Genomic DNA, 27,960 nt, shown 5'->3' with positions numbered 1-27,960 from the left:
TCCTCCCCACCACTTAGAAGGCCCTTAGGTCTGAAGCCTCTGCTTAGCCTACACTCCAGCCTGTGTGTAGCCACTCCTGGGCCCTGCTCCCTTCTGAAGACTCTGGCGTAGGCTGGCCAGGGCATCTGAGCACTCACAGCCCTCAGGGTACTCAACATACCCCAGGACCCCACCCCACTGTCCTCCCTTCTGCTCACTGTTAACCAAGGCCTGCCTCAGAAAGGTCCAGTCTCCTGCACTGCACCTCAGGGACTCAGATGGGGGTGGGAGGGGTGGAATGGAGACCCAAAGGCGTCTCCATCTTCTAGAGGAAAGAGGGAAGATGACCACACACTCATCAGAGGTAAAAAAAAAAAAAATGTGTTCAGAAGCACTGCAGCCAGTCCCTCTGCTGACTCTGAGGGAAATGTTTTTTCAATACAAAAGAAGTAGGTAATCAATGGTTTATTCAGTGGGGGTAGCCCAAGCCGAATGTCTCCCTTCCTCCCCGCCTCCCTTATCCCTGCAAGCTGGCCCAACCTCCCCATAGCCCTCATAGGCCTGGAGGGGGGCTGTGAGAGGAAGGATGACCCCACCTTGCTGCTCCTGGTTTGGTCTCCTCTCCGGGCCCTCGGCCCCTTGATAATATGCAACATGGAGGGCAGTCAGAGGACAAAGGAAGACTCTATGATGACGGCAGTGGATAGGGGTGGGGGCAGTGTGTCAGGTGGTTACCAGTGCAGCCATACTTTCACTGGAATGCTCACTTCCATTGCTAAGAAAATGCAAAATTATCAAACCAATGAAATTCTATAAGTAAATGATATTTCCTTCAGGGCAGCTGGGCCAGTAGCTATTTTCTTGGGTGGATTATATCATGTCAAGGGAATCGCTCATCTCAGCATATAGAAGAGAGGAAAATCTTGGCTGAGATCATCCTGCCAGCCAGGAGAGCCCCTCCTCAGGGGCTGCAGACTCAGAGTGGATGTGGTGAGACCCAAGGCCAGGCAGAATGATGCCAAGACACTGAGAAGTTTCCCTCTGTGGTGGCCAAGGGCTGCAGGTTCTGCCAGCCTGGACATTGGTAGGTAGGACCAGAGCAGGGCACACAGGGCCAGTCTTCTCCTGATGGGTCGTGCTGCTGGGAAGAAAAAGGTGGACCCTTGCGGATGGGAGACGGGCAGCTGTCTTGGCCAGGCACTTACTGACTGCATCATGGAGCAAAGGGCTTTGGAGAGAAATGCCCAGCAGGCGTAAAGACAGCAGGGACATGGGCTGAAGAAGCAGGCTGGTACTACGTGGGCACCCACTGCTAGCCCCAATGATCCTGCCCAAGAGGAGGAACGTAGTGGGTTAGGGAAGAGAAGCCCACCTATCTCCCACCCCTGTGATGCTTGGCCTCTGAGCCCAAGAAAGATGACGACCGTTAGAAGCCTCAGAGCAGAAGAGGGGTCTGGAGGGAGTGTGGTTAATGGGGAAGGAGAAGAAAGGCAGGACAGCCCTAAGAGGGCTGGCAGAGGGCTGGGGGAGGGCAGGCACAGGACCGGGCTCCCTCCCACCCAAACAACAACAGTAGCAAGAGCAGCAGGATCAGCTGGGGAGGGCAGGGGTGGCGGTGCCTCATTCCCGCCTGTCTGGAACTCATGGGGCCTCGTTGGACCCGATCCCATTGCCTTTGTTGACGTAGAATGGCCGGTAGTGAGACTGCAGGGAACAAGAGTAGTTAGGGGGGGAAATGGCAGTGGGGCATACTAGCCAGACCCACCCGACCTTAACCTCCCCCAGGAAGCAGCAGTGGTCTGAACCCCAACAATTCTAGGGCCTGTGGCCTAAACCTGCAATCTCTACCCTGTGACCAGAGTTGGGCCCCAATGTTATCAGAGTCTCCAGGTTCAAATCCTAATTAGAGTTGATTCCCAGCCATCGGTCGGTGAGCCTGAATCTCAGCCCCTCATCGCTGTTTCTTTCCATGGCCCAGGAACGCCCTCCCAGTACCACCACAGCTACCCTTTATCAGTGCTTTCCACTCAACAAAACTACACAGCACTCTTTATATAGATGGACTCACGGAATTTCTACAACCACCCAATTAAGTGAGTATTATCATATCCCTTTTAAAGATGACCAAACCAAGGCACCGAGAAGCAAGCAATTTGCCTAAGGCCACCCAGCTGGTAAGTAGAGGAGCCAGGATTCCAGCCCCAGCAGTCTAGCTCCAGAGTCCACCCCCCACCCCACCCATGTCTCTGCAACACTCCTTGAGTCTCAAGGGCTTCAAGCGTTTGCTTCTGCTCTCTTCGCATAATTCTCCCTGATACAGGAGGGAGCAAAGAAGGCAAGCAACCACCCCAGCCCCACGCAGACCATGAGCTCCCACCCCAGACCCTCCGCCTCACTCATCCTGGCTCCTTATCAGGATTCAGGGAGTGTCTCTCAGGACACAGCCAGCGACAACTTTCCTGCCAGCTCTGTGTATTACATCCCACAGAAATTTCATGAAATCATCGCTCCCCTTTCTTCCCAATCACTTCATCAGAGCTCTGAGAAATCACTCTCCAGGCTGAAACGGAAGAGCACATTTTTGCTGCCGCTTACCCATGCAAACGCCGAAAGCCCCTAGGGGTTCTCTGGAAGTAGTGTTGTCCCTGAGCTGGACCAGAGACTGAGCCCAGCAAATACCACACGGTTCCCGGCCCCTGCCCTTGCCAGCCTGGAAACTTGTATATACTAGGACCTCCTTGCCTACATCTGGTCCATAGCAGGTCTAGGGGGCCTGTGGAAATGAGGGGTTAAGTGAAGGAAGAGATAGATAGAGACCCAGGCAGGAAAATGACACAGACAAAATCATACAGCTACTTAGTGGCAGAACAGGGCCTGGACCAGGCCGACTGACCCCTAGGTATCAGCCTAGACTCCAAAGCATGCAATAAGGCAAAGTGAATAGGCCTGGCAATGGCTGTAGCTCTTTTTTTTAGGAAGGCTAGGTCAACAAAATAGATTGAAGTCTTGTTAGGAGCCCAGAGTGGTGGGTGTGCAGCAACAGAAAGCCCAATGGCATCTGGGCGGCGTGCTCTCCCTTTGCCTCGCCCACCCTGGTTCCCTCCCTGGTTCACGGTCACAGCACGTGAAAGTTGGAAAAGCTATGAAATCATCCCAGCCATCTGACTCATGTTGAAGACGGGGAAAATGAGGCACAGAGGAAGAATGACTCACACGAGGTCACAGAGCAAGTTGGAGAGAGGGCTGGGGCCACACCCCAGGCAGACTGACTCCCAGCCAGCCCTCTTCACACACTATCATCTGCTTCTATTCTCCCGGCACTGGGTGCTAGCTGGGAACACCAGAACCCTGCCCTGCCCTGCGTCTCTAGGTGGTGCTGAGCCTTTTCTGCTGAGGCACAGTGTCTGGGAGGTAGGAGAGGATGCGGTAGTGGGGGAAAGGCGAAGTCCAGGAACAGAAGGCTTTTATTTTCTTCCCATAAGTGTGTTTTCTAGTTCTGCTGCTGCTGTGTCCCTGGGCCCAGCTCTAAATGATCACTTACCTCCCATTGCCAGGAAATTAAAGGTTCTCCCCAATTAAACCAGCCCCAGTCACTCTTTATGGACCAGAGCAAATTACCTCCCCGTGTTCTGACGTCCAAATGCAAACACAGAAGGAAGCTGAGGGCTCTAGCCCCTGTCCTCAGTAGACGCCACCCACATCCCAGGGCGGCTGGCTAAGTCCCTCAACAGGGCCTGACATGGGCCTTCAGGAGAGAAGCAGTCGTGGAGTTGGAAGCACAGCCTGTGAAGGACAGTCCCTGATCTCTGAGGTCTCGAGCAGGGGTCAGGTATGACAGGACTGCAGGGTATTAGGGGTCACCTCGTCTGAGCACCACATTATAAACATGAAGAAACAGAGTCCCAAAGAGAAATATGACTAGTCTAGGATCCCATAACCAGCAGGTGACTGGATTTCAAGGCCATGCGTCCTTCTTGTGCTGTTCTTTGATGCGCCCGGCTCAGGGTCATTAGCTATTGAAACCTAAATACGAGGTCTGACAATTAGGTTCGCGAACTTGTTACAATGATGTTGCTAAACTTTTTTGATATCAGAGGGATTATTCATTATTAATTTGTACCAACTGGACAAACAGTTAACCAAGTTTACTATTTGGAAGTGCTGAAAAGGCTGCGTGAAAAAGTTAGACGAAAATGAACTTTTGCCAACAATTCATGGCCCTCGCACCACAACAATGCTCACACGGCACGGTCTGTGAGGGAGTTTTTAGCCAGTAAACAAATAACTGTATTGGAACACCCTCCCTACTCACCTGATCTGGCCCCCACTTATTTCTTTCTTTACCCAAAGATAAAGGAAATATTGAAAGACATTTGGATGACATTTAGGACATCAAGGATAATACTATGACAACTCTGATGCCCATTCCAGAAACAGAATTCCAAAATTGCTCTGAAGGGTGGACTAGGCACTGGTGTCAGTGCAGAGCTTCCCAAGGGGAATACTTCGAAGGTGACCATAGTCAGCAATGAGGTATGTAGCACTTTTTCTAGGATGAATTCATGAACTTAATTTTCTGACCTCATATATCTGTTCCTAACTTTGCAGCCTCTGCCTCCCACGCTATCACCCCAATTGCTCCTGTGCTATCAGAGCTGGACAACTGGCCCCAAGGAGGTAGGACTCTTCTCTAGGAGATACCTGTCCCCTGGACTGAGCAGTTTACATTTCCAGAGCTGGCAGGGACCGAGCCATCATTCAACAAGCATAGGTGCCAAACAACCATTCGCCAAATGAGAAAACACAGGCTTGCCCATATTACAGATTAGAAAACTGAGCCCAGAAAGTAGATGCTTACCTAGGCCCCCTGCCTATTAGCCTAGGTTTCTGCTACCCTTTCTCGCATGCAGGTATTCAGGCCACTGCTGCCTCCTTCTTCCACCCCATGGCCCAGAGACGTCACCATCCTCCCACAGGCCCTGGGCAAGTGATGACCAATTGTCCCTGGAGATCCCCATTCAGTGCCTGATGTGGACATAACTATGCCCAGGTGGGGTTTCCCGGTGGCCCCTCACTCACCAGCAAAGTCTGCTTGCCGGATTTCCAAGTCTGGGGCTGGGCCTTGGGGCTTTGGTTCCTCATGAGGGAGGGATAGCCTGCAGAGATAAGAGGCTCCAGTCAGAGGGCACGGAGCGCAGTCAGGGCCCCCAGGACACACACGCCATCTCCAAAGTGATCGCCAAGCTCCATCCAGCCCATTACCAAGTACAGCTACCCGAGGGGTACAGTAGCCGGGGCGCCCCACAGTGGAAAATCCTGGATGGCTTGCCAAAGGGAGGAGTCCCCAAGGCAGACAGGAGGAGGAACAGGCCAGGTGGGCTGGGCCAGCAGGAGGTGAGTGTCACCCCAAATCCAGGTCAGCATCGCAGCACTCTACGCCACCCATCCTGAAGACTCACACCCCTGACATTTCTCCCCAACCCCCCAAAGCCCAGGAAAGCCACTTCCTAAACACAACCTGCCAGGATTTTCGCCAGGAGGTACTCATTTTAACTCCCCTGTGCTCCCCATTTGTTGGCCCCACTCGTGCCAAGCACCCAGAGGCTGGGACTTTCTATATGTCTCATTGAGCCTCCTCCCCATTTCTGTGAGCTCAGCAGTTTGCCCTGTGTTGCACAGCTGATAAGCAGCAGTCAGGATTTGAGCCCAGGTTTTGCTGGATTGCAAAACCCACCCTCATGTTGCTGCTGTGCAGTTCTGCTGCCTCTCCCCTGCTTCAGGATCAGAAGGCTGGGACCCAGAGCGGGGCAGTAATCTTCCATGCGGCTGCAGTCTAGGCTTAAGACAGCAACCCCAGGGGCCTGGAGCACATGGGTACTGTCTGGGCTTGGTCCTGAAGGTGCTGGTACAGGGTGGGGCTCCCCGGGCCTACCTCCTCACATCTCCTTAGAGGCATCTTTAAGGAGCTCTGGTCCACAGAACTGTGAAAAGCACTCTCAGTGTCAGCTGTCAGCCTTCAAGGACAGGCAGTGGTGCTTGGGAAAAACAGGCTGTGACCTGGACACAGAGGAGGTCAACAGGGTCTGTTCTTGGCTAGGGCAGCCTGGAACCCTGTCCTGTCCTGCTCTTAGGGACAGTGAATTGGTCAGATCCAAAAACCACCTGTAGCACTGCCAGGATGCCAGTTAGCTGGCTCTTCCCTGGGTTAGCACTTAGCAAGGGGGAGGAGACAAAGCAGAGAACCTGGGTCTCTCCCTGAATCTGGGGATGGAGCAGCCTAGGAAAGAGAGGGTCCTGCAGGTCCTGAGTGGGAGGTTGCAAGAAGGGGAACTCAGGTCTCATGTCTCTATTCCCAGAAAGAAAATCTCATGCCAGCCAGCCATCAGAGAGGTGAGGATGGGGAGGAGAGAAGGGGACCCAGGAAGCCAGCCTTGTGCAGCAGGCAGAAGTCCAGAGGAGGGGAAGCCAGGGATGGCAGTGAGGCACTCATCCCTCTTCCAGGGGGCTCTGGGGAGGAGGAACCAGGATACCCTAGAAGTGGCAGAGAGCCCCCACAGTATCCCACCTGCCCACTGTGGCAGAGAAAGGGGAGGGATTAGAAACAAACAGGTACCAGAATTATTTTTAAACAGCCCACTGGTGTCCAATGGTTTGGAAAACTCTGTGGTGGCCTGTCCCAAGGTGGTGAACTGATAGGGGACTTTCCCAGTGCCTGCTGGGAGAGAGAGAGGCATTAGCAGCATTGTGCTGGTCTCAGGAGGGGCCAGAGAGAGAGTCACATCTCCCCCAGGGTGATGCCATTCTACAGCCCTTGCTCAGCCCTGCTGAGCGCTCTGCCACCGGCAGAGGTTCTCCTTGCCCATATGCAGTCTTGCCCAGAGCCTCCATCCAAGGCCATTCCCAGTGGATCTGGGGAGCTGATCTGCGTGAGGGTGACAGCGGATGTTCCTGGGCTATTTCAGGACATGGTATATTTGGCTTTCCTACGGCCAGGCATTCTGCAGAGAAGGCCCAGCAGCCTGATGGGGAGATACTGAGGAACATGAAAGCTTGGAATCACACCTGAAGGTGGCCATCTTCCCTGCTAGGTAGCCTTTGACCAGAGAGCAGGTAGGGATCTGCTGGAAGCCAGACAGGCCAAGGGAAGACTCAGAGCTTCCCAGGGGTTCCTGCAGGCTGGACCCTCTAGTCGTACCCCCTTTCCTTCACATTGCCGATCATTCCAATGATCTCTGCCCTGGGCATAGGCTGATATCCCAGCCATGAAGGGGTAGCTGGATAAAGCCACCTTCAGAGGCCACTGCTTGGGGGTCTGCCTGCTCTGCACAGCCCCTTTCCTGCTCCCCGACTCCACCCAACCTACTTATCCCGTTTTCCAGGCCAGATACGTTGGGTGTCAGAAGACAGACTACGTTACTCCCACCATATCCCACCAGAGTTGTCATTCGAACATTTTGGAAGAGACATGAGGGCCCCAGGCCCCACTGTGACCTGGGGTTTTTCTCAAGCCTGTGACTCAAAATAACCCAACCCCAGGGGACAAGAGGCATTGACCACTCAGCCTTGTCAAAGAGTTCTGGGGCACAGAATCAGACTCGGAAGCCTTAGCGATCATCCAGTCCCACCTTTTCCAAAGGAGCTCAGCAGGACTCTGGCTGTTTGGGATGTTGAGCAGTGCCATATGGCCACAGGGTTCTAGAGTCGACCGAGGCTGGAGTTACTGCATGAACAAAGTTACTAAACAAGCTTTCTGCAGTAGGAAGACTCAGGAGTTCAGCCTGATGGAAGCACCCTGGGGATACCTGGGGTGGGAATTGTAGAGAATATGGCATGTCCCCACCTCCCTGACACTGAGGCCTGTGATCACAGTGCATCCTTAGGAACCAGTGTATGATGAAACAAGCTCTGAGAAAGACTGTTGTGGCCCAGCCCTCCTTGACAGCAAAGACAAGGGTGGAGGCAGCTTTCAGTCCAAGGCTCTGTCCCATTCAAGGAGAGGAACTGGTGAGTGAGGGAGCAGAGACCATTGCAGGGCTTGGTGGGTGACAGGAAAAGCAGGGAGGACCAGGGGGGTGGAGAGCTCACCTTTCAGGGAGAAGGAGGAGCTGCCTTGGACGGTGGGCAGGTCGTCGGAGCTCTGCATGGTGGAGGAGTACTCCCAGACCCGGGACGTGTAATTACCTGGTAAGGCAGAGGAAGGTAAGGCATCACACCAAGGCAGCCTGGCACGGGGGCCAGAGGCAGGATGAGGCCATTTCTGTAACTCCCCAGCCTTCTCCACGTCTCAAGTCAGGATGCTGCTGAGCTCCCATCATGCCTCCCAGCAATCCTTCCTGCCATCAGAGTTGTCCTTCTAAACTATAAAGTGTCATCATGTCCCTGCCTTACCGAAAGGTCCACTGTCCTCAGATGGAGGTACACAGTCCATAATATACAGCCCACGGCTGTTCCATGAGATGCAGCCTCCACTTCGCACCACAGTCTCCACTAAGCTTCGCCTCTCTCCTCTTCTCTCCATCTCTCAACATGCCATTCAGGATGCAGTCTGAGTTCCTTACACACACCAGGCCTCTCTCGCACAGACCAGGTCATCTGCCTAGGAGACTCCACCCGCTCCCCCACCTTTAACAAACGTATGTGTTGGGTCTTCAGATGTCAGCTTCCATGTTATCTCCCCAAGTTTGCGGTACCGCAGCCCATGCCCCATCTCACCCTGCACACCTTGCCTCCTAGGTTGTAGTTGCATGTTCAGTTTTCTGTCTCTCCCATTGAGCTCCATGGGGCAGGAGATGTGCCCATCTGGCCCACTCATGCCTGGCACAGAGCTTGGTTCCCAGAAGGTGTTCATTGTATGGTTGACAAATGAATGAACGAGCAAACAAACAAACAAATACAAACACATGCTAAAGCTTGGGGACAGAAACGGCTGCTACAACTCCTGGAATTCTGTTCACCAAGTGGAACGGGATGCAGACGTTCATTTGCAAGCATGTCCCTGCAGTCTAGAGGAAAGGAGGAAGTGGGGAGGGTGTGCATGGCAGCAGGGGCACCACTAGGGCTTTTGAGTGGGGGACTTCAGGACCTCCATGGATGATACACCATGCTCCAGGCCCTCTCTTCCATCAGGCCTGGGGAGGCATGGGAGCAGTCCTTATCAAGCTCACTCCATGCAGTCCCCAGTCCTGGTGATCTCTCATAGCTGCCTGCCGGGAGGGCTGGGGCTGATGTTTGGACTCAGCAGTCAGAGATGGTTGGGGCTTCCCACCTGCCCCAGTGCAAAGCCCCTCTCACTGGAACCTCAGGAAGCCTCTGCAGCATGGCCTTCCATGAGTATATCCACTCATGGCTCTAGAGAGTCGTATGCCTTGCCCTTTCATTCACTCATTCATTCTTCTACTCTTTCATCGAATGTTTCCTGAGCCCCTTCTTCTGGCCCGGGGATTGTAGCAGTGAATAGGATAGACCCAGATTCTGCCTTCATAGAACTCACAGTCTGCCATGCATGTGATAGTACAGTGTGAATACAGTTCTGGACGTAGAGGCCAGATTGCCCTGTCCACAGGTGCCCCTAACCCTCCAAATCTCCAGGGCCTTGTCTTCACTGAAGAGCACCCCCCCCATACTCCCTTCTTTGTTTCTTGAGATCTTCTAGTGCTGTGTCTGAGGCAGGGGTTCTGATGAAGTTGGCTCAGTCCCCTCCCTCCCTGTACATGGCTGCCACGCACCCAGGAGCCCCTGGGATAGAAGCAGGGCCTCCCAGAACCTGGGCTCACTGAGCACTTGGCCCTGCCCTCGGCACAATGGAGCTCTCAGTGCACTGGACAGAGGGACCCTGCACATGGCAGCTCTCCTTGGAGGAGCCACATCTCCACCCCCATTTCACCTCTTTTGGGTCTTAAGGACATGTCACTTGCTCACCTCACATGGCTTTCCAGGGATGGGCCCATCCATCCTTTCCATTAACAGCTACTCTAGTTTGTCTTAACCACTGGACATTTCAGTGCAGAAGCACACAAATAAGTAAAGGTTCTTTTGTGGTTCCTCATGCCCTGATACTTGCTGAAGGAAGTCTCTACACCAAATTCCAGGTTCCAATTCCCCTGACTCATCCTTCAGGGAGAAGATCACATGGAAACAGGGATTTCCAGTGATGCTGAGGTGCCCAGCCGCCTTTCCTCCAGAGTAACTAATATAATAATATCTCTCTCCCTCTCTCTCTCTCTCTCTCTCTCTCTCTCTCTCTCTCTCTCTCTCTCTCTCTTTAAACTCTGTAGGACTCTTCCCCACTCATCTCTGAGCCTGCAACCCCATCCCAGATCCCCACATTCACCTTGAATGGGGGAGTCCAGCGCCCCTGCCCCATGGCCCAACTCCCACCTCCTGCCCACATTGTCCCTGGCCACCCTCAAGCGAAGACACCCTCCTACCTTTGGTGCCATAGAGATTGTTGAAGTTCTTCTGGTTGATCTCCTTGGTGAAGCGACTGGGGGACGCCGGCTGGTATGATGTCCTGGCCCCAGCTGTGAAGTAAAAGAAAAGGCGTCATCACAGAAAGGGGGGTCTGGCTCAGTTAGGGCCTTGTGGCCTCAGACTTGAAAGGGGTTAGGTAGGACTCCTTGCCCCCAAACAGCTTCCCCTGCCTGTCCCAGGACCTGGATTCCATCTTTATGGTAGGTCCTTTGGGTCTAGAATAAGGCGATCACTTAATTTACCATCCAAATCGGGAAATTTTTGAGAGTGAAAAAGGTGCCACTGGTAATTATACCAGGAGCACCAGGTATAAACCTCGACAGTTCTGGATAGACTGAGATATACAGTTCCTACTTGGGAGCTCTGAGGCTGGAAGAGCCCACACTGCCCTCCTGAGCCAGTCCCTGCGTGGCTGAGACCCCAGAGGCTGGGAAATGGGGTTCCTGTGAGGAAGAAGGGCTATGGCAACCATGAAGGGAGCAGAGGCTTTGGGCCCTTGGCTAAGTGAGGGCTTGATGAGCTGGTGCCCATGAACATGAGCCAGAAGCTTCCCCCCAGGGACAGAAGCCTTGCACTGCACGGATGCTTACCACCATCACCGCCCCAAATTCAGACTCTCACATCAATCTTGAGAGGATGGCAGAGTGGAACCCATACCCCCACTTTACAGACAAAGCAAACACGTTCTGCATGTGCGTCAGGGTCCCTTTACCTTCTTCTCCTCTCCCACCTAACCAGTCCTCCTCCCAGTTCCAGCCCCCCGGGCCCAGCATCCCCTGGTCCTTTCTCTACACCCTTGCACCTACAGTTCCTCATTCCTCTCACCGCAGTGCCCTCTGCCCATTACAGCCACACTCTCTTTATTGACCATACTGCCCTCTTTCAGGGATCCTGAAGACTAACTTCTGGAAAGTCTCCCTGCCCAATCCCACTGCCCCAAAGCTCCCAGACTCAAGCTGGTGGCCTATGGTGGACTTGTTTCCTTATTTCTTTGCTGACTCTCTTTGGCCCTTCCCTTGCTTCTACCTGCCTGGGAGCTCCCAGAGGGTAGAGTTCCTCTTCTTTTCTGTTCCCAGTACAGGGGCAGGGACACTGGATGAACCTGTTTCTTTCACCTACAAATGTCACAGCCTGACACATAGTGACAGACCTGGAAGCTCTCCTAACTTTTGAGTCCAACCTCCTCTCTTGTCAGATAGGGATTCTGAGGGGGCAGTGACCAGTCGAAGACTCCCAAGGTGACATCTTGGCAGGTCTGTGCTCTTTCCTTCATCCCTCATTACTGCTCTGTTCTCTCCTCACAGCCTAAAGTAAAGTCTGCACTCCCCTCAATCTTCTACAGAGCAGGGGAGCCAAGCAGAGACCAGTTCCAGGGCTCAATGGTACATCAGGGTCTGGTCCTCAGAGGATGGGGAGAGCTAAGAGGGACAGAGCCTGGGCAAGGGATGCTGGGGTGGCTGGTTAGTGCAGTTTACTCTCTCATAGTACTAGATCCAAAGGGCAGCACCCTGGGGGAGCAGGGGGCAGGACTGCCTGTCCTATACCAATAATGTGGGGCATGGAAGGAGGAGGGAATTCAGGCGCCAACTGCCTAGCCAGGCTTCCACCAGGTGTTGTTTTCAAATTGGATGAGGCAGCAGAGGTTCCTCCCCACTGAGTTCCTCTCTTCCAATCACCTAAGCCCCTCCCACTGCGTGTGTGTCTGAAGTATGTGAATCAGTGCTGAGGACTTAGGGCTCCTCCCTTCCAGCCCCTCGTGCCTTGCCCATGTCTCCTTTCTGTCCTTTTCTTCCATCCCACTCTTCTCTAAGCCCCCTCCCCTATACATGCCTGCACACACCCCTTCTAACTGAGGCTGGCGGGCCTGGCATACCCACCTTATGTAACGGACATTGTTGTGGTTTGTTGTTGGTGCCAAAGAATGTGACAGGCTACCACAGGGCAAGGACAGGCAGGCATTGGTCTATACCCCCACCCAGGTTGGTGCCTCTTCAGGCCAGGACTTTATAGGGCCTGGATGAGGGCTGAGAGGGCCAGGCTGCATGGCACAGCTTCCTGCATAGGGAGGGAGTGGTGGGGGGATTCAGAAGACCAGCCGTCGGCCTTGCCCTTGAGGAGCAGAATTATTCTGGAGGAGCCAGCCCTCCTACAGGAGTACAAAAACCTAAGCAGAAGCAAAACACAGCTCAGCCTTGCAGATGGGAGCAAGTGAGACCAGAAGCCAGGAGACCCTCTGGAAGGAAAAAGAAGGAAGCATGTGGGCTGGAGGTAAGGGGTGGGTGGGGACCGCCTGTGTCACAGGAGCAGAAAGCCTCTAAGAAGCAGGATGCCAGGTAGTTTGTCATCTAAACCAGGATTCTTCTGACAGTGAGAGGAGGCCCTGTTAATGATTACAACGGGACAACAGGTACATGCCAGGGCTATCCCAACAAACCGAAGATGGTCACCCTACTCAGAGAGACCTGGCTGAATCACTCCACAGAGCAGCTCTACCTTACCCTTGGGCGTAAGGTACATGGAGTATCTCTTCATCGTGTCTGGTGCACTCCACTCACTTGCGTAGCTGTTATTATAGTTGTTCATGTAGCGATGGTCACTCCCTGGGAAAGAAAGAGGTTGGGTCAGCACAGGGGCTGTGGGGAGGAGCAGCTGGCCCACTAGGGGCAACCCTGGGCTCAGGTAAGTCAGCCCATAGTTCCCTCTGTCCCAGGGAGAGACAAGTCTTCCTAACTTCAGAGAAGGTAAAGGCCTATCCAGCATCCCCTCTGCTCTTGAGCTCCTGAAGGGCTAGAGAGTCTACAATGAGCCATCCACCCTCCTTTGGACTGACCTTGTGAGTAAGATCAAGTGCACAGCACTTTGCAGTTTACAAAGTGATATTGATATTCATTTCTTATTTGATGTATACATCAACTCTTGGAACTGTTATGAAGATCCATAGCCATGTGACAGATAAGGAAATCGAGGCTCAGGAGGTGAGTGAAGCCACTTGCCCAATGTCACATGGCCAGTAGGGGCAAAGTTGGAGTTTGAGCCCTGTCTCACATCCTAGTTCTGTCCCAGCCACTGCTGGCAGCCCAAGGGGGTGGAATGACAATTGAGCAGAGGCATGCAGAGAGGAGTGAGCTGCTCAAATGGTCACTGATTCCTCTCCCTCACTCCTACACCCACCAGCAGACCCACAAACCCAAACAAACTTATTGCTCAGTGCTTGTCTTCCCCAGCCACCCTCCACCCCATTCCTTTCTCTTGCTATTTTCCCATCTCCTACTTTCCCTCTGCCCCTCTTTCTCCCTCTCTCCTATGCAAGAGAGAGCCCTCACTCTTCAATTCCATTCCCTGTGTCTAGCAGGCACTGGCACAAAGTAGGCACTCTATGACAAATAAACGTCCTCCTAGGTGTTGGCCCAGCCCTCTGTTCACCTCCCTCAAACCCAGGATGAAGGTGGCCTGGTATCTCCCAGCCCCCAGGCATTTGACAATAGAATGAGACCCTAGTCTGGTGGGCAGGCCCGCGTTAGGGAGGAGAGGATGGTCACTCCAATGTCTGACTCACTGATCACCCATCCCCTGCCTCCCATAGCCAAACACACTCCCAACAACAACGTAGCAGCAACAAAAACCAACATGGAGGCCCAGGGCCCCACGCACAGATGCAGGGCCACTGACATCAGCAGCACCCATCCCTGCTTCTGGTGGCTGCCTCCCTGTACACCTTGCACAGGACACAGGGCCACACCTGCACAGAGGCTATGGCCAATACAAACTTGACCTAGAAATGGTACAGAGGGTGGATGACAGGTAGGGGTTCCCTGCGAGACTCACAGGCCACCCTGACTCAGTCAGAGCTACCTTCATAGGTCTGGCCAGACCTCAGCTGAGGGACTCCCCCACCAGGGACTGTGATCATCACACTCTCCAACTCCTCTGCATGGCCACCAGCAGCAGTAACTTCTCAGATGAGAAGACATGAGAGGCTGAGTAACAGTGTAAAACACAACTATTGCCCCTGCTTAGCTGTGTGCCCTGTGAAAAGCTACTTCTGTGAGCCTCAGCCTTCTGGTCTATGAAATGCAATATAACCTGCAGGAAAAATAAGGTGCTGTAAGTGAGGAGCTCACACAAAGCCAGCATACATGGAGCACTCAATCTGTCAGCCATCACCATTGGTAGCATTGCCATTGCCATTAGAAGGATTTCAGGACCCAAGTGCTGCTTAAAGCCAAATGATTGTCTTCTTGGTCCTTAGGTGTGATTGAATGTCCCCCAGTTTTACAGGGATACTATGTAATATCACCATCACAAAGTGCCCTGAACCCCAGCACTTCTACACACTATTACCCCCTTCTCATTCCCAAAGATTCACAAGCTCCATCTGGAGACCAAAGACAGAGTTCACCTCTTTTGGTGTGTTTGGGGTCAGAAGTCATTAATCAGGCTGTGTTCTCAAGACCTGTGTTGGACTTAGGGCACTGGGTGGGGCCTTGGATAAAATGTCCAAGCTTCAGTCCTAAAGGGACTGAACTGGAACTGGTGGAAAAGGGCTTAACAGGGTAGTTTCTCAAGTTCAGAGGCTTTCTTTTGGCCTCTGCACGGTACAATATGACTCAGAAGAGAAGCTGACTTCAGGGGAGCTGGTGAGTCACCAAGACATGATGTATTCCATTGTCTCCAGCCCAGCCCACCAGGCCAAGTTCAACCTCTGGGCTCAACACCACTCACACAGTCACAGTAACAGGCAAGTCCTCACCCCAAGCACAAATGCTGTTCTAGGCCCCACCTAACAGAGTCTGCAAGGACATCAGTTTGGAGTCTAGCCCTTACAAGTGGCAGCATCCACACAGATGCAGATCTGAATGAAACCAATCCCTGAGTCTGGTGGATGACCACAGAGAAGAGACATTTGTCAGCCAGTGCTCAGATTCTACTTGCCCTGGAGACCCCTTGTAATGGCTGCCTAACTAGCAGCAAGTTCAATTGCAGACTACAATCCCTGAATTCTTGTCCCAATACCCTAGTTGCAATGGGTAGCCAGGAACAAATAGGGGCCTGCTGCCTGGATGCCAGCCTGTACGAGGCAGCAGGAATTGACTTAAGAGAAAAATGCCCATGGCCTTGGGGCCTGCCCACAAGAGCGGACCTACCGTTCTCCACGTGGCTCCTTTCAATGAAGTTACGGCTCAGGTCTGCCTTGCACATCTTCTCAACATGACGCATGCACACATTGAGCAGGTCGTCCTTGAAGTTGCCAAGTGACTGCCCCAGGCCTTCCCCCTCCAGCAGAACATGATAGGTGGGAAGGGGTGGGGGGAGGGAGTAACTGCTCATCAATGCACCGAATTCCTACCAAGAAAGGAGAGAAGCATTAACCTCGGGGGGTTTTACGATCTTTGGGGACCCTTCTCTCTTGGGGGCTCTCATAATTCAGCTGGAAGACTCAGCACTGGGAGCCAGTGGTTCTAGATCCAGCTCTGCTATTAACTAGCCCCATTTCTCCTCACCAGGCACTAGATTCTTCTTCTGTAAAATGAAAGGGTTTGACTATAATTCACTAGATGCTAACATCCCTGGTAGCATTAGCAGGCAGATATGTGACTCCATGGTTCCCACCTCCAACACTAGGTACATCATGCCTACCTCATAGGAGTTTATGAGAGTGACATAAGCTGTGAAGACTTTGGGAGGGAAAGCACTAAAGAAATGCAAGGAAGTTTTAGAGAACTGTGGGTCAGTCATGGAGGTATCTCCCCCTTTACATGGCACATTCACCCCTGCCCCTATACTTTTGCACTTTTTCTGTCCTTTCTCCTTCCCTGGAGAATCCCTCTTTCTTCTCAAATTCTAACTGGCCTTCAAGACCCAATTCAAATTTCACTTCCTCCACAAAGCTGTCTTAGATTACTCCAGCTTGCTTGCCCTTCTCACGGCTTCCACAGGCGGGTATCTCCTGAATCACATGTTTTATCAATTAATTATACACTCTTTATATTGTTCTCTAATTGTACATGTCTTATCTTCCCAGCTAGATTGCAACTCCTTAGGGGCAAAAACCATGTCTTATACTTCTCCGTTCTCCCTAAGACCTAATAGAGTACTGGACATGCAGTAGTACCCAAAACACTGTAGCAGACAGCAGTGTGGATGGATGAATAGACAAACAGATGGACAAGATCAAGGATAACAAATATGCAACGTATCTGTCACTCTCTCATACCTGAAGCAGACATCACCAATCAATCGCAGGACTCTTTCCTTCTGCACCTGAAGCACTGAGTACATACCAATTGAAATTTGGTTCTAGGTGACATTTATGTGCCATCTTTGGATTAGGTAAGAAAATGGCTTGGATAGAAAAATTAAATGGATAGGTGGAATAGTGCTTGGATAAATGGATGGATGGATGGATAGACAAATGAATGGATAGATGGGTGTATGTGTGGATGGATGGATGATGAATAAGGGTCTGAAAAAGTGGATGGGAGAATTGAGGGATTGAATAATGGAAGAGTTGCTTGTTACCTGCAGAAACAGCACTGAGTCGCTGATGCTATGCAGCTGTTCCCTGGTCTGCTTGTCCTCATGCAGCACCTTGGCCCTTTCGTCCAGAGCATCCACGATCACCTTCACTTGGTTCACAGCATCCTGCTCCCGCTGCTCCAGTGCAGCCCTCACTTCCTCCTTTTGCTTCTCCAGGTCCCTCACCAGGTCCCGGAAGTTCTGCTCCAAGATGGCCTTCTCATTGGTGGTGAAACTCTGGGTCCAAATAAGGGGAGTAAGAAAAGAGCGTTTCAGTAATTTAAAAACCTCCCTAGAGTTTTCTAATTATTCCCTGTGCAACAGAGTCAGGGGATTTCTACTGTTCCAACCCAGCAAGCCTGTTTGGTCAAGAATCTCATTCAAAGGCATCATTGAGGGATGCTGTCTATTGATAGAGATGGTCATGTTTTTTGTTTTTTTACAGCCTACCTTTCTTTATCCATCTGTGGCTCCTCTCCAACTACCATTCCACCCTTGGGCAACTCTGTAGGCCCAAAAGTGCCCCCATGAGTTAGGGTGCATTCACTGAAACCTCAACCAGGATCAAACATCATTCATAAGAACCTGATTTGATGGGTATTTATGTGGCCAGGGTCAATAGTCAATGATTTTAGATCACATTTGCAATTATTCAAACCATGGCAGACATACATCTAGCCACACTGGCACAGTAAAGGAAAAAATGGCATGCATTCGGTAGCTGAGTAGTCTGGTGGGCAGAGCAGACAAAGGAGACATTGGAAGACAAGTTGGTGTAGGGTCTTTATTTGCTGAGATGATGAGTGTTAGGTGATAGGGAAGATCCCATCTGGATTCCTGGCCCAGACTTAGGAGAATTAGTAGAAATGCCAAAGCGGGTAGGCAAACCCAGGAGAAACAAGTGTGGGATATAAATGTGTGCCTGGGACCTTAAACAGAAAGCCTCCCTCCTTCCAGGCAGAGCAGGTGATGTAAGAGTACAGCAAGAGAGAGGCTTAAGGGCTGCTCACCTTGATGCGGTCCTTTTCCTTATGCCACTTCTCAGCTTCATCCTCAATCTCAATGATCTTGAGCTGCAGCTGTTCTTTTTGCAGTGACAACTCTGTCTGCAAGGAAGGGGCCAGGGTTGGAGGAGAAGTCAGGGGAAGGAGGTAGAAGAGAATCAGAAAACCAGGGAGTGGGCCCACCCAGGGAGAAAACTGGCACAAGGCTCACTCCTTGTCCAGTCAGCCCTTCATTCATCCAACACTCATCAGGACCTAGGACATGCCAGGCACCATGCCAGTTGCCAAGGATCCAAAATCACTGTCTCACTATAAACTTGGACCTCTGGAGTTAGATACCCCAGCCATGTCTTTAAAAGGGTTAAACATCTGCAAGCCCCCTCCACCTAATGTGAGCAGGAGGGAGGCCCATTTATGGGGCTCCCACTCCTTTCGATGGTCCTGGGGCCATTGGGAAGATGGAGGAAAGCTCCTGCCTCTTTCAAGCTAAGGGGAGGGAGGGATTCAGCCCAGTTCAGTCCAGCTCAGCCCAGCCCAGGGAGTGCCCCATGGCAGAAACAATGTGCAGCATTTCTATGGCATGATGTGGGGCCTGTGTTGCAAGCTACAGCTAGCATTGCCGCTGGCAGGGACTCTGTCTGGGCAGGCACAGCTATAAACCTGTTTATAGAAAAGGGAATGCAGTCTGCAGTTTAGGCAAGATAGGAACTTTTATTCAGGGAAGGAGAGAGGCTAGCGAGACAAACAGTGGTGGGCGGATGAGAAAAGAGCAGGAGAAGTTCTAGGGATCCCTGCTCAGGGGGAGGACATGGGCTGTTGAGGTCTGGGGTGGGTTGGGAAGAGGATTTATCAGGAGTATGTTGGGATATGAGCTCTCATATCCATATTTTCCTTTCACTTGGAAAAATGCCCGTCTCTAAAAAGCAGCTATAACAGAGACAAAAAGAGAGGCTTGAAGCTAAGGCCAATCTAATTCAGGCAAGCCAAGAGGCACTTTTTTTGTTCTGCTATGCTCCCCACTAGTGCTCTCAAAGCATCTTCCAACTTGGAAGACAGGTGGGTGATCTTCATCTGACATACTAAAAAGACCAAGGCATCCAAGAAGACCTTGGAGTGCTCCAGGTCTACCCACCACACCGGATTTTGAATGCGGAGTCCCACATCTTTCTCCAGTCATCTCTTTGAGGTACCCATGAGAACAGTCAAGATGAAGAAGATACAAACAAGTAGGAATGTGAGCTTTTTCGGCAAGGAGTCTTGAGTAGCTGGGCACAGACTTTACCACACGTCACACCTCCTGAATGCTTCACCTGGCTGAGATGGGTGCTGATGGGGGACCTGCTGCAGATACCCAGAGAAGTGGATTGATGGTGGAGAGAGCTTCCCTGGATTGTTTGGAAAAGGTGCCCAGTGGGGTGGAGAGCTGGTGGAGAAGGTGGGGAAGACCTGGGGCAGGTGCTGCAGAGCTCCCCGACAGAAAGCCCCTGATTCCACCACCCAGCCCCACTCACATTCCTGAGCTCTCCAGCTCGGAGACTCTAGGTTCTTATCAGTAAGGATCTGCACTGCTAGCAATGGGCTGGAAATACCACCACATGGAAAATGCCATCACCAGAGATAGGAAATTGTCAAAAGGAGGGGAATAAAAGAAGATGAGGTTGGGGATTTGGCCTGATGTCTGGAAAAAGGCTGGGGAGAAGCCAACTGCCAATAAACACAGTGGGAGGCGGGTGGAGAGAGCAAAGGGAGTAAGATCTTATTGTGGACAGCAGAGACTCAACCCTCACACTCTCTGAGGATGCAGAGCTTGAGAGCCCAGAACACAGAGGATGGTAGAGCCAGTGGCCTGGAAGGCCCCAGGGAGTCTGGGCCTGGTAGGCAGACCTGAGCTGTGAGGAAGGGACCGAGGGGCTGGATGATGGGTCTGTCCCAAGCAACTTTCCCATCCCTAGAGAATTCCTGCACTAGCCTGAGCTCAATGGGACAGCTGGAGACCTCCCACCTACTGCAGCTGAGACTTCCTAACTCGGCTCAGGGATGGAGGAATTGGCACTTGAATTACTCATTCCCACCTTACCATCCCCAAAACAAGGTCTGATGGATAGGAAAGCAGAGAATAAAATTGCATACACTCCCACCCCAGGCCTGGTAGGGGTGGGAGGAAGGGCAGCCCTTCCGTGAAATGCGCATGGGGAATCCTGGAGGAAGCCCACCCAGAGCACAGGACTGGGAGACCCAAGGCTTAAATCCAGGTACTATCATTTCCGGACAGTTGGCCTTTGCAAGTTACCTAACTTCTCTGTGCCTCAGTCGCTCCATATTTCATGGAGGTGGTAAGAGGACAACATCCTAGGATGTTCAATGAACTGGGATCAGGAAAACGAAGCTCTCAGAAGGTGCCTGGCACAAAGAAAGCACTGTCTAGTGGTCCCAATGTCACTGTTGTGTGGGGCACCCTCTATGGACCAGGCTCAGAGGGGTAAGCGCAGTGTGGCAGGCAGGCCATCAGGGCACAAGTAAGTGAGGGGAGCAGACAAGTGTGATCAGGTGAGGTCTTGGGGTTCAGTGGTGAGCATAAGGTGTGCTATCATATTGGAGTCCAGGTGTAGTGCGTACACTGTCAAGATACAGAGTGAAGTATGTATAGAGAGGCTGGGGAGCTCAAGATTTTAGACTGAAGATGCAAAATAGGGGCTTTGATGGTGAATAATTGAAGCTTGGAGGATACTAGGAAAACCAGAATGGAGGTAGGAAGAAGGGGGTGAGGGTGGACTAAACACCTGCGAGTACGAGGAGAGGTTTGACCAGAGAAGGTGAAGGCTAGAGGAGTCAAGTAACTGGAGTGAGCAGAGGTACTAACGAAAACCAGCTGGGAGCTATGTGTGTGTGGGGTCGGGGGGGATATGGCTGGGTCAAGGCCTGCAGGTCATACCTAGACAAGCATGGGCTCACCAGCCAAAAGGGAGAAAGAAGGCACTAATCAAAGAGGAAGGAGAGTCCAAGGAGATTTAGAACAATAAAGAGCTTAGGCCAAGGGCAGAGGGAGTCAGCCCCTGGGAGCCATTCCTGTGTGAGAACCAGTGAGGAGGGCAGTGAGGCTAGCTGAGGTGTGGAGAGGAGAGCTAGAGGTATCAGCCAGTAATCTGAGGGAAAAGGGAGAGGTGTCTGGTCTGGAACCATGTGAGGGCAGGGTCAAAAGTGGGTGCATTGTCTACAGCAGTGGGCAGAATCAGTGTGGAAGAGAGGCTAGCATTATTTCTTTGGGACACTAGAAAAGTTGGACACAGGCTGGGAAGTGGCCTTGCTCCCACAGCATGTCTTGCAAGACCAGACTTGCAGGACACAGTGGGATCTTGGAAGGGACCTTGGACTGGAAACTGCTACTAGAATGGTCCTTTTTCACCTCCAGAATGAGGATTTTTGGGGGTGAGATCTCTGGAGATGTATCAAGCATCTGTTTACCTCTTTTTAATATCCCTGCTGGAAAAAAAGCAGGATATAGAAAACAATATAACACAGGAAAGCTCCAAAGATATTGGGTTCTCCTGCAACACTAGGGAAAGAAGGACATAATCAATATTATTGAGCATCTACTATGTGCCAGGCATTTCTCCTTTAATCCGCAAAAACCTCTGTGGAGATAAGTGATGTTATCCCCATTTTAAAGATGCAGAAACCAAGGCCTAGAAAGATGGCACAGCTTGAGTTCTCACAGCTAGAAAGTGGTAAGGCCAAAATGCAACAGCACTCAGATTCTATTATGGGGCCTCTTAACCTCTAGGCTATTCTCTGTATCTTCCAAGACATTGTCCTTCCACTTCACTCCTGCTACTTCAGCCGACAAGGGCTCCTCTACCTTTGCAATTTGGGGATTCTACCTCTTTCTCTTGTTGTTCCCCCTTTCTTCCCCATACCCACCACATTGCCCCCTGAGGCCCCATCTTTCTCCCTCTCTACCTCCTCCTTTGGAAGGTGAGTAAGCCCCCAATGTCTGATGAGGCCTCAGCACTTCACAGCTCCCTGTCTACCCCTCCCTCCTGACTGCCTCCTACTCTCTGTTTCATTCCCTTCACCCTGCCCAGGCCTGTTCCTAAATGCCTCCTTTGTTCCCTCTCCCACACTCGCCTGGTTGCCTTTTGTTCTGATGCCTGAGACAGGCCGTGTAGGCGACCCAGCATTGGAGGAGCAGAGGTTTCCCTGAGAGCAGAAGGTGGCACAGTAGCTGGTGGTACCTCAGCCTGAATGGGGCCTTCCGGTGCAGACATAACTGAACACTCACCTGGACACACGTACTTGCCCTGCCCCGCCGGGGAGGGGGGTTGAAGATCTGGCTGCGATCTTCCCCTGGCTTGAATTAACCACATGGGCTGTGGGCTGTGACATTTGCCAAATGAGCCAGTTAATTGTCAAATTTGTACTCTCCGACAAATGGTAATTAGCTGGATAAGAATCTGAAATGCTAGATAGATTTCCCCATTTCCACGCAGATGTCAAACAGCTCATTAGTCTGCTTGACTGGGGCTTACCGTTCCTTCTGCTTCCTCAGGTGTCAGGACAGGGAAGAGGCAAGATGGAATGGGAAGAGCATCACCCAGGCTGTCTCCAGACCAGCGGTGGGCCCTGGAGGAAGTCACCCCACCTCCCCAGGCCTTGGTTTCCCCTGGTGAAATTGAACTAGATACTTGATTTCCAACCTGGTGACACATTAGAATCCCCAAGGGAGACTTAAAAATACAGATCCCAAGCCATGACTCCCTGAATCTGTACCTCCCAAGATAAGACCCTGGAGTCTGTGTCTTAACAATCCATCAGGCAATTCAGGTCAGAGGTCGGCTTTTATAAGCCACTGGACTCAGTGGCCCAAGGAGAGCCTGCCCAGTCCTATGAAAACAAAGTTTAAAATGATGAGAGGAAACAGCCGGGGCTGTAGCCACGCTAATAGTTTAAACCCAGTTCTGAAAATCCCCAGCACTGTAACTTTGGGTAAGCCTCTTGGCATCTTTGAGCCTATTTCTTCATCTATAAAATAGGGGCAGTGACACCCTCTCCTCTTTGGACTGTTGTCAGGAGTAACCATGTAAATGCCAAATCCAGTCCCTGGCACGTAGATGTGCTCCAGAAAGACTGGTGTGTCTTCTGCCCATTTGCCTGTCACTTCCCTTCCCTGCCTTCTGTCTTTAGCCCTCTTTTATTTTATTGTTTCCCCCTTAGCACCCACAGAGGTCATCCCACCTCCTTTTCTTACCCACACTGTCCCAAAGCAGGAATGCTCCTGAAAGATCTCCTGGGAGAGTAATCCCAGCCCTCTCCATCCCACCTTAGGCTTTTAGCCTGGCTTCTCTTCCTGAACCCCAGTTATCGCTCTCTGCCCAAAGAGCTTTCCTGCCCACACCAGCACAGCTCCCAAGTCTTGAGAACCAGTGGCTGCCTATGCCCAGCAGCCTGACAGCTCAACCTTCAAGGAAGAATTGGACAATGAGGCAAGATGCGAAGTCATGGGGCATGGTGAGAGAAACAAACTGAGCCAAATGTTGGAGTTTAGAGAGTGGCTGAGGCACAGAATCTGAGCTGCACTGAGAAACCAGGAACTTGCGCCTCCAGAGCGATGCCCGGGCTGAGTGCTTCTCTGCACATACTTTGCCGTGCTGCCAACCCAGAGCCCAGCCAGGACCCACAACAGGGAAGGGCCACTGCTGGGTGCAGAGGCCAGACAGGCTGCCCCAGAGCAGGCAGCCATCTGGCAGGAGTCCATCCGAATCCAGTGTAGCAGGAGGGGCTTGGGAAAGACAGAAGGAAGGGACCTGAGACATAGAAAAGGAGGGATGTGTACATCGTAAACTTATCAGCTTAATCCAGCCTGGGAAATGTCCAGAGGCAGAGGTGATGGATCAGAGGACATCTTTCGGACCCCTTGTGACATTTAGGGTGGAATTGAAAACATTCTGAACTTAGGCCCACCAGAGGAAGAATTGTCATGTAGCCACACCAAGTGACCTTGCCGCAACACTGCCTCTGCTCAGAGTCTCTAGATAAAGCTGTGAGTTCCAGGAGATAAGCACCCACAGCCCCGGTGTCATCTACAGCCTTGTGCAGATAACCAAGACAGGTCTGAGATGATCTTGCTTAGGCTTTCACCAACCAGCCAGCAGAACAGGTACTGGACACAGAGGTGCTTGAAAAAACTGTGTGTGGACTAATGTTTGAGTTTGAAGGGGATGCCTCCAAAGGATGCCAGGATTGATGCACTCATTCATTTTGATCCATCAACCCACGAATGTCACTCTGTGCCAATGTCCCCTCATCGGACATTCCAGCACAGCCAGGCCTCGACCAACTGCTCTGTTTCATCTCAATCTCCTGGCTGCTTGGCACCTGCCTTCCTCCTTACTCCTATGCTGCTGGTGCACACACGAGCACGCGCACACGCGCGCACACACACATGCACACACACGCACTGCATGAAGTTCCCTCCATTAAAGTCATTCCAATGGATCAGACATTTTCCCCCGAAAGCTCCTGTAAAGTACACTTATCCTGAATCCTATCTCCTCTAATGCCTGTCCCCTAAGTTGCTCTCAAACATTGGAAGAGAACTTAGAGGGATTTTTCCTCAAACTCTATGAAACTTGGACAGGTCCCTTCCTTTCTCTGGCCTATGTCCCCATCTGCAAGGTGAAGAGGAGGTGGATGAGGTTGCTAATACTCAGCCTGGCATTCCGTCCTCTATGATTTGATGTTTACCTACAGCTGCTGCTGTGTAACTGGGCGGATGCTTCCCAGGCTTGTTTGTGTGTGTCTGAGCTCTGCCTCCTGACCTACATCATGAGCCCTCAAGTGTGAGGACTGTGTCTTTGAGTGTTATAGTAGCCCCAGTACCAGAGCGTGAACTCTGAGCTCCTGGTGCCTCCAGGGAGGTCTGCCTGAGACACTCCTGTCCTCCAGAGGCACTTGGACTTTTCTTAAGTGGTGATGCCCTTGTTTCAGATGAAATTTGGGGCCATATTAAAACAAATAAATAAGAGTGTGTGCTGCTTGCAGTAGAGGTGGGAACTAGAGTCCCTGGCTTCTTGGCACCAATTTGCCCCCCTCCTTATCCCTGAGGCCTCAAAGATATTTATAAGACTCCTAGGCTCCAAGGGGTAATTTGAAAACCATCAATCTAGTCCAACTCCTTGGTTTCACACGTAGGGAAATCAAGACTGAGAGAATGAAAGGGACTTGTCCACCATCTTATAGCTAGTTAGAGGCAAAAACCAGGGCTAGAACTCAGTCAGGTCTCCTAAAACCCAGTTTGAGGCTCTGTAATTTTTTGGTTGCAGTGGGTAAAGATGAGTGACCCTTATTCTGTTTTGATTTCCCGAGTAAGCTGCTGAAGGATGGGTCCATGGCCCCTGCTCCACCTCAGCCTTTAAGCATGAAGCTTGAAGCCAGGCTGGGGTGGGAAAGTAGGGGGTGGGGGGAACTGGAAAACCTTCTTCTTGGGCCACATGAGGCTTTCGAAAAGGATCCTTGAGTCTTTTTCCATTCCTAACTGTCCCTCCCTCCCCAAGGGTGTGGGCAAGGGGTTCAGAAAGAGAGTCATCAGCAAGCTCCTAGTCAGGAAGGCTGGTCAGGGAGAGGGCCCTGTGCTGCCCCATTCTAAGGGGTGAAAAAGCTCTTGAGGAAAGTTGAGTCCCTTGCATTTGCCACCAGGAGGTTCCCCGCTCCCCACTCCCACTCCATCCCCTGGATGGAAGGAAGCTGTGCTGCTGCTAGTAAGAGCAGACCTAGCATCTGTGGGGCAAGGGGCAGCCACCACCGCTGAGCGTTTAGCTCAGAACACATTCTCCAGGTGTACCACATTCACAAGCCTTCACATGCCTCCGCTCCTCCCCATAGAAGTATAGGCATAACCACATATATGGAACTCATGCAAACACATGTATCACAAATATAAATATATGTAAACATCCACATGTATGCATAAACACCCACATGCATATAATGCGCGCGCGCGTGCACACACACACACATGTATGTATACACCACCCCACACACATAAACCCCAACCCTCACCAACAGTGTCTACCTACAAGCACAGGCACATCCACATGCAACCATACACACAAAGCACAGAGGGCCCAGCTGAGAGAAGATAAAGGAGGCCATTGGAGGAGTCAAGAGACTATCTGTGGAGATCAAATAAAACACCAAGAAGCCACTGCCTTGTAAATGTAAACCCTGTAGCCAGAAAAAAGGACACTTAAAAAATTCCCCCCTCCTCACCCATAACCCATTTTCCAGGGGCCAGTCCTGCTCAGAGGGAATTTAAGAATTCTCTCTCCCTTAAATAAAAAAAGAAGGAACATGCCAGTCATACACAGAGCCCAGGATTGAGCGCTGATTCTCTGATCTGACTTGAATTTATCCTATGACCTTGGTCAAGCCCCCAATCTTTTCTGAACCTCTATTTGCTCATCTAGGAAATGCTCCAGTCTCCTGAGGTCTTGGAGGATTGAGGAACTGCCTTTGACCTCCAGCCTGGAGGCACGCAGGGGCTAAAAAGAGCCAGGGACAGCGGTGACTTAAGCCCCAATCCTTAGGAACCCCCAGGGGAGTGATCAGGTGGAGAGACATGCAAAGTGAGGGAAGACAGGCCTGAAGTGGCAGTGAGGGGCCCAGCAAGTTACCTCCTTCTCAGCCTTGGCTTCTTCTACAGTCACTGTGCTGTGATTCTTGTGCTCCTGGAACATGCAGAGGTAGCAGATACAGGTCTGGTCTGTCTGGCAGAAGAGCTCCATGGTCTTGCCATGCAGGGGGCACTTGCGGGCCTCAAAGTCCCCGATGGGCTCCAGCAGCTGGTGGTCTCGGAAGGCAGCGCCCTCCAGGTGGGGCTTGAGGTGCAGCTCGCAGAAGGAGGCCTGGCACACCAGGCAGGATTTAACGGCCTTCTGCTTGTTGCCAATGCAGGAATCACACAGGACCTCCTCCAAGCCTGGCTTGGAGCGCAGGGCGATGCCCTGTTCGGCCCGTGGGTAGCTGTTCCTCCGGACATCGCCGGGCTCGACGATGGACATGGCGGGCTTCCGGGGCTCCGAGAAGAGAGACTTGCGCAGCTCCCCCTTCTCCGCAAAGGTGACAGGTGGCTTTTTGGCAGCCCCCAGCTGGAGCCCAGCATAGAGGGATCTCTTGCCTTCCCCAGAATCCATGCTGAAGTAGTTGGAGCCTTTGTCATCCACGGACTCCACAAACTGGATGATGGGCCGCCGCCACTCGTTTCCCAAGAACAGAGAGCTCTTCCCCTCACCTGGCTTCGGGGTGCTGCCCAGGCTCTTGCCGTCAGCTGCCTCCCCGCCATGCCCATTGGTGGCCTTGGCATCTTTGCCATCGGCCTTGGCCCCGTTCTCCCCACTGCTGGTGGGGCCTGGTGGGCTACGGGCTTCCCTGGCTTCCGGGCTGGCCCCGTTGCTCCGGGAGGCATCAGTGGCTTCCATCTCCGGCACTGGTTGGTCTGTTTCAGACTCACTGGGGCTTCAGGGTGGTAACCTCTCTGGTGGAGGTCTCAACGGAGAGTGGGACAGGCAGTCACGAGCCTGGAGACACACCTGTAGGGAACAAGGAGGAGAAGGAGGAAGGGGGGGCAGAGAGGAGGGACAGCTGGCACAAGCCTGACACAACGGCCCGGAGAGAAGCAGGAGAGAGCCCGCAGAGCAGCTAATTATACAGGGGCCACGCCCTGCATGTTCATACCTAACCTGATTTTTAAAAGAAGTGATTTTTTTTTTCCTCCCCCAGTTTAATTATTTTCCACAACTCAGCAACCAGTTGGGTTGCTTCCTTTTGACGTACTTTCTTCTCATCAGGAAAATGGGGAGCCTCTGTCCTCACATGTAGGCAGGCTTTGCTGAGTGGAAGGGCCCCTGGGGCAAAAGCTGAGTTGTCTGCAGAGGCCCAAGGGACAGAAGGCTATTAATTGGGTCATACAAGCCAAATAGCCTTGTAATTTGCAGGC

The 27,960-nt window shown here is 52.0% G+C and overlaps 1 protein-coding gene across 4 annotated transcripts; it reads right to left on the bottom strand.

Moving 5' to 3' along the window:
- Positions 1–437: 437 nt before the first annotated feature.
- Positions 438–27,615, bottom strand: TRIM29 (tripartite motif containing 29). Of its 4 annotated transcripts, none has more exons than XM_019663568.1 (10): positions 26,639–27,615; positions 17,976–18,071; positions 16,969–17,202; positions 15,594–15,792; positions 12,948–13,049; positions 10,407–10,499; positions 8,065–8,160; positions 6,593–6,694; positions 5,059–5,135; positions 438–1,683 (listed from the first exon to the last, which is right to left on the bottom strand). In XM_019663568.1, exons 1-10 carry the CDS (start codon positions 27,440–27,442, stop codon positions 1,621–1,623), a joined length of 1,866 nt encoding a protein of 621 aa, XP_019519113.1. In that variant the 5' UTR covers positions 27,443–27,615; the 3' UTR covers positions 438–1,620. The 4 variants fall into 4 exon arrangements, with proteins under 4 accessions (XP_019519113.1, XP_019519114.1, XP_019519115.1 ...); XM_019663569.1 differs by having other exon boundaries at positions 6,593–6,691; XM_019663570.1 differs by having other exon boundaries at positions 13,005–13,049.
- Between the last annotated feature and the right edge of the window lie 345 nt (positions 27,616–27,960).

Source organism: Hipposideros armiger, unplaced genomic scaffold, assembly GCF_001890085.2.
Source record: "Hipposideros armiger isolate ML-2016 unplaced genomic scaffold, ASM189008v1 scaffold_396, whole genome shotgun sequence".
Classification (NCBI taxonomy): domain Eukaryota; kingdom Metazoa; phylum Chordata; class Mammalia; order Chiroptera; family Hipposideridae; genus Hipposideros; species Hipposideros armiger.
Note: the sequence above shows the minus strand (reverse complement) of the source record. Positions and strands in the feature narration are given on the sequence as shown.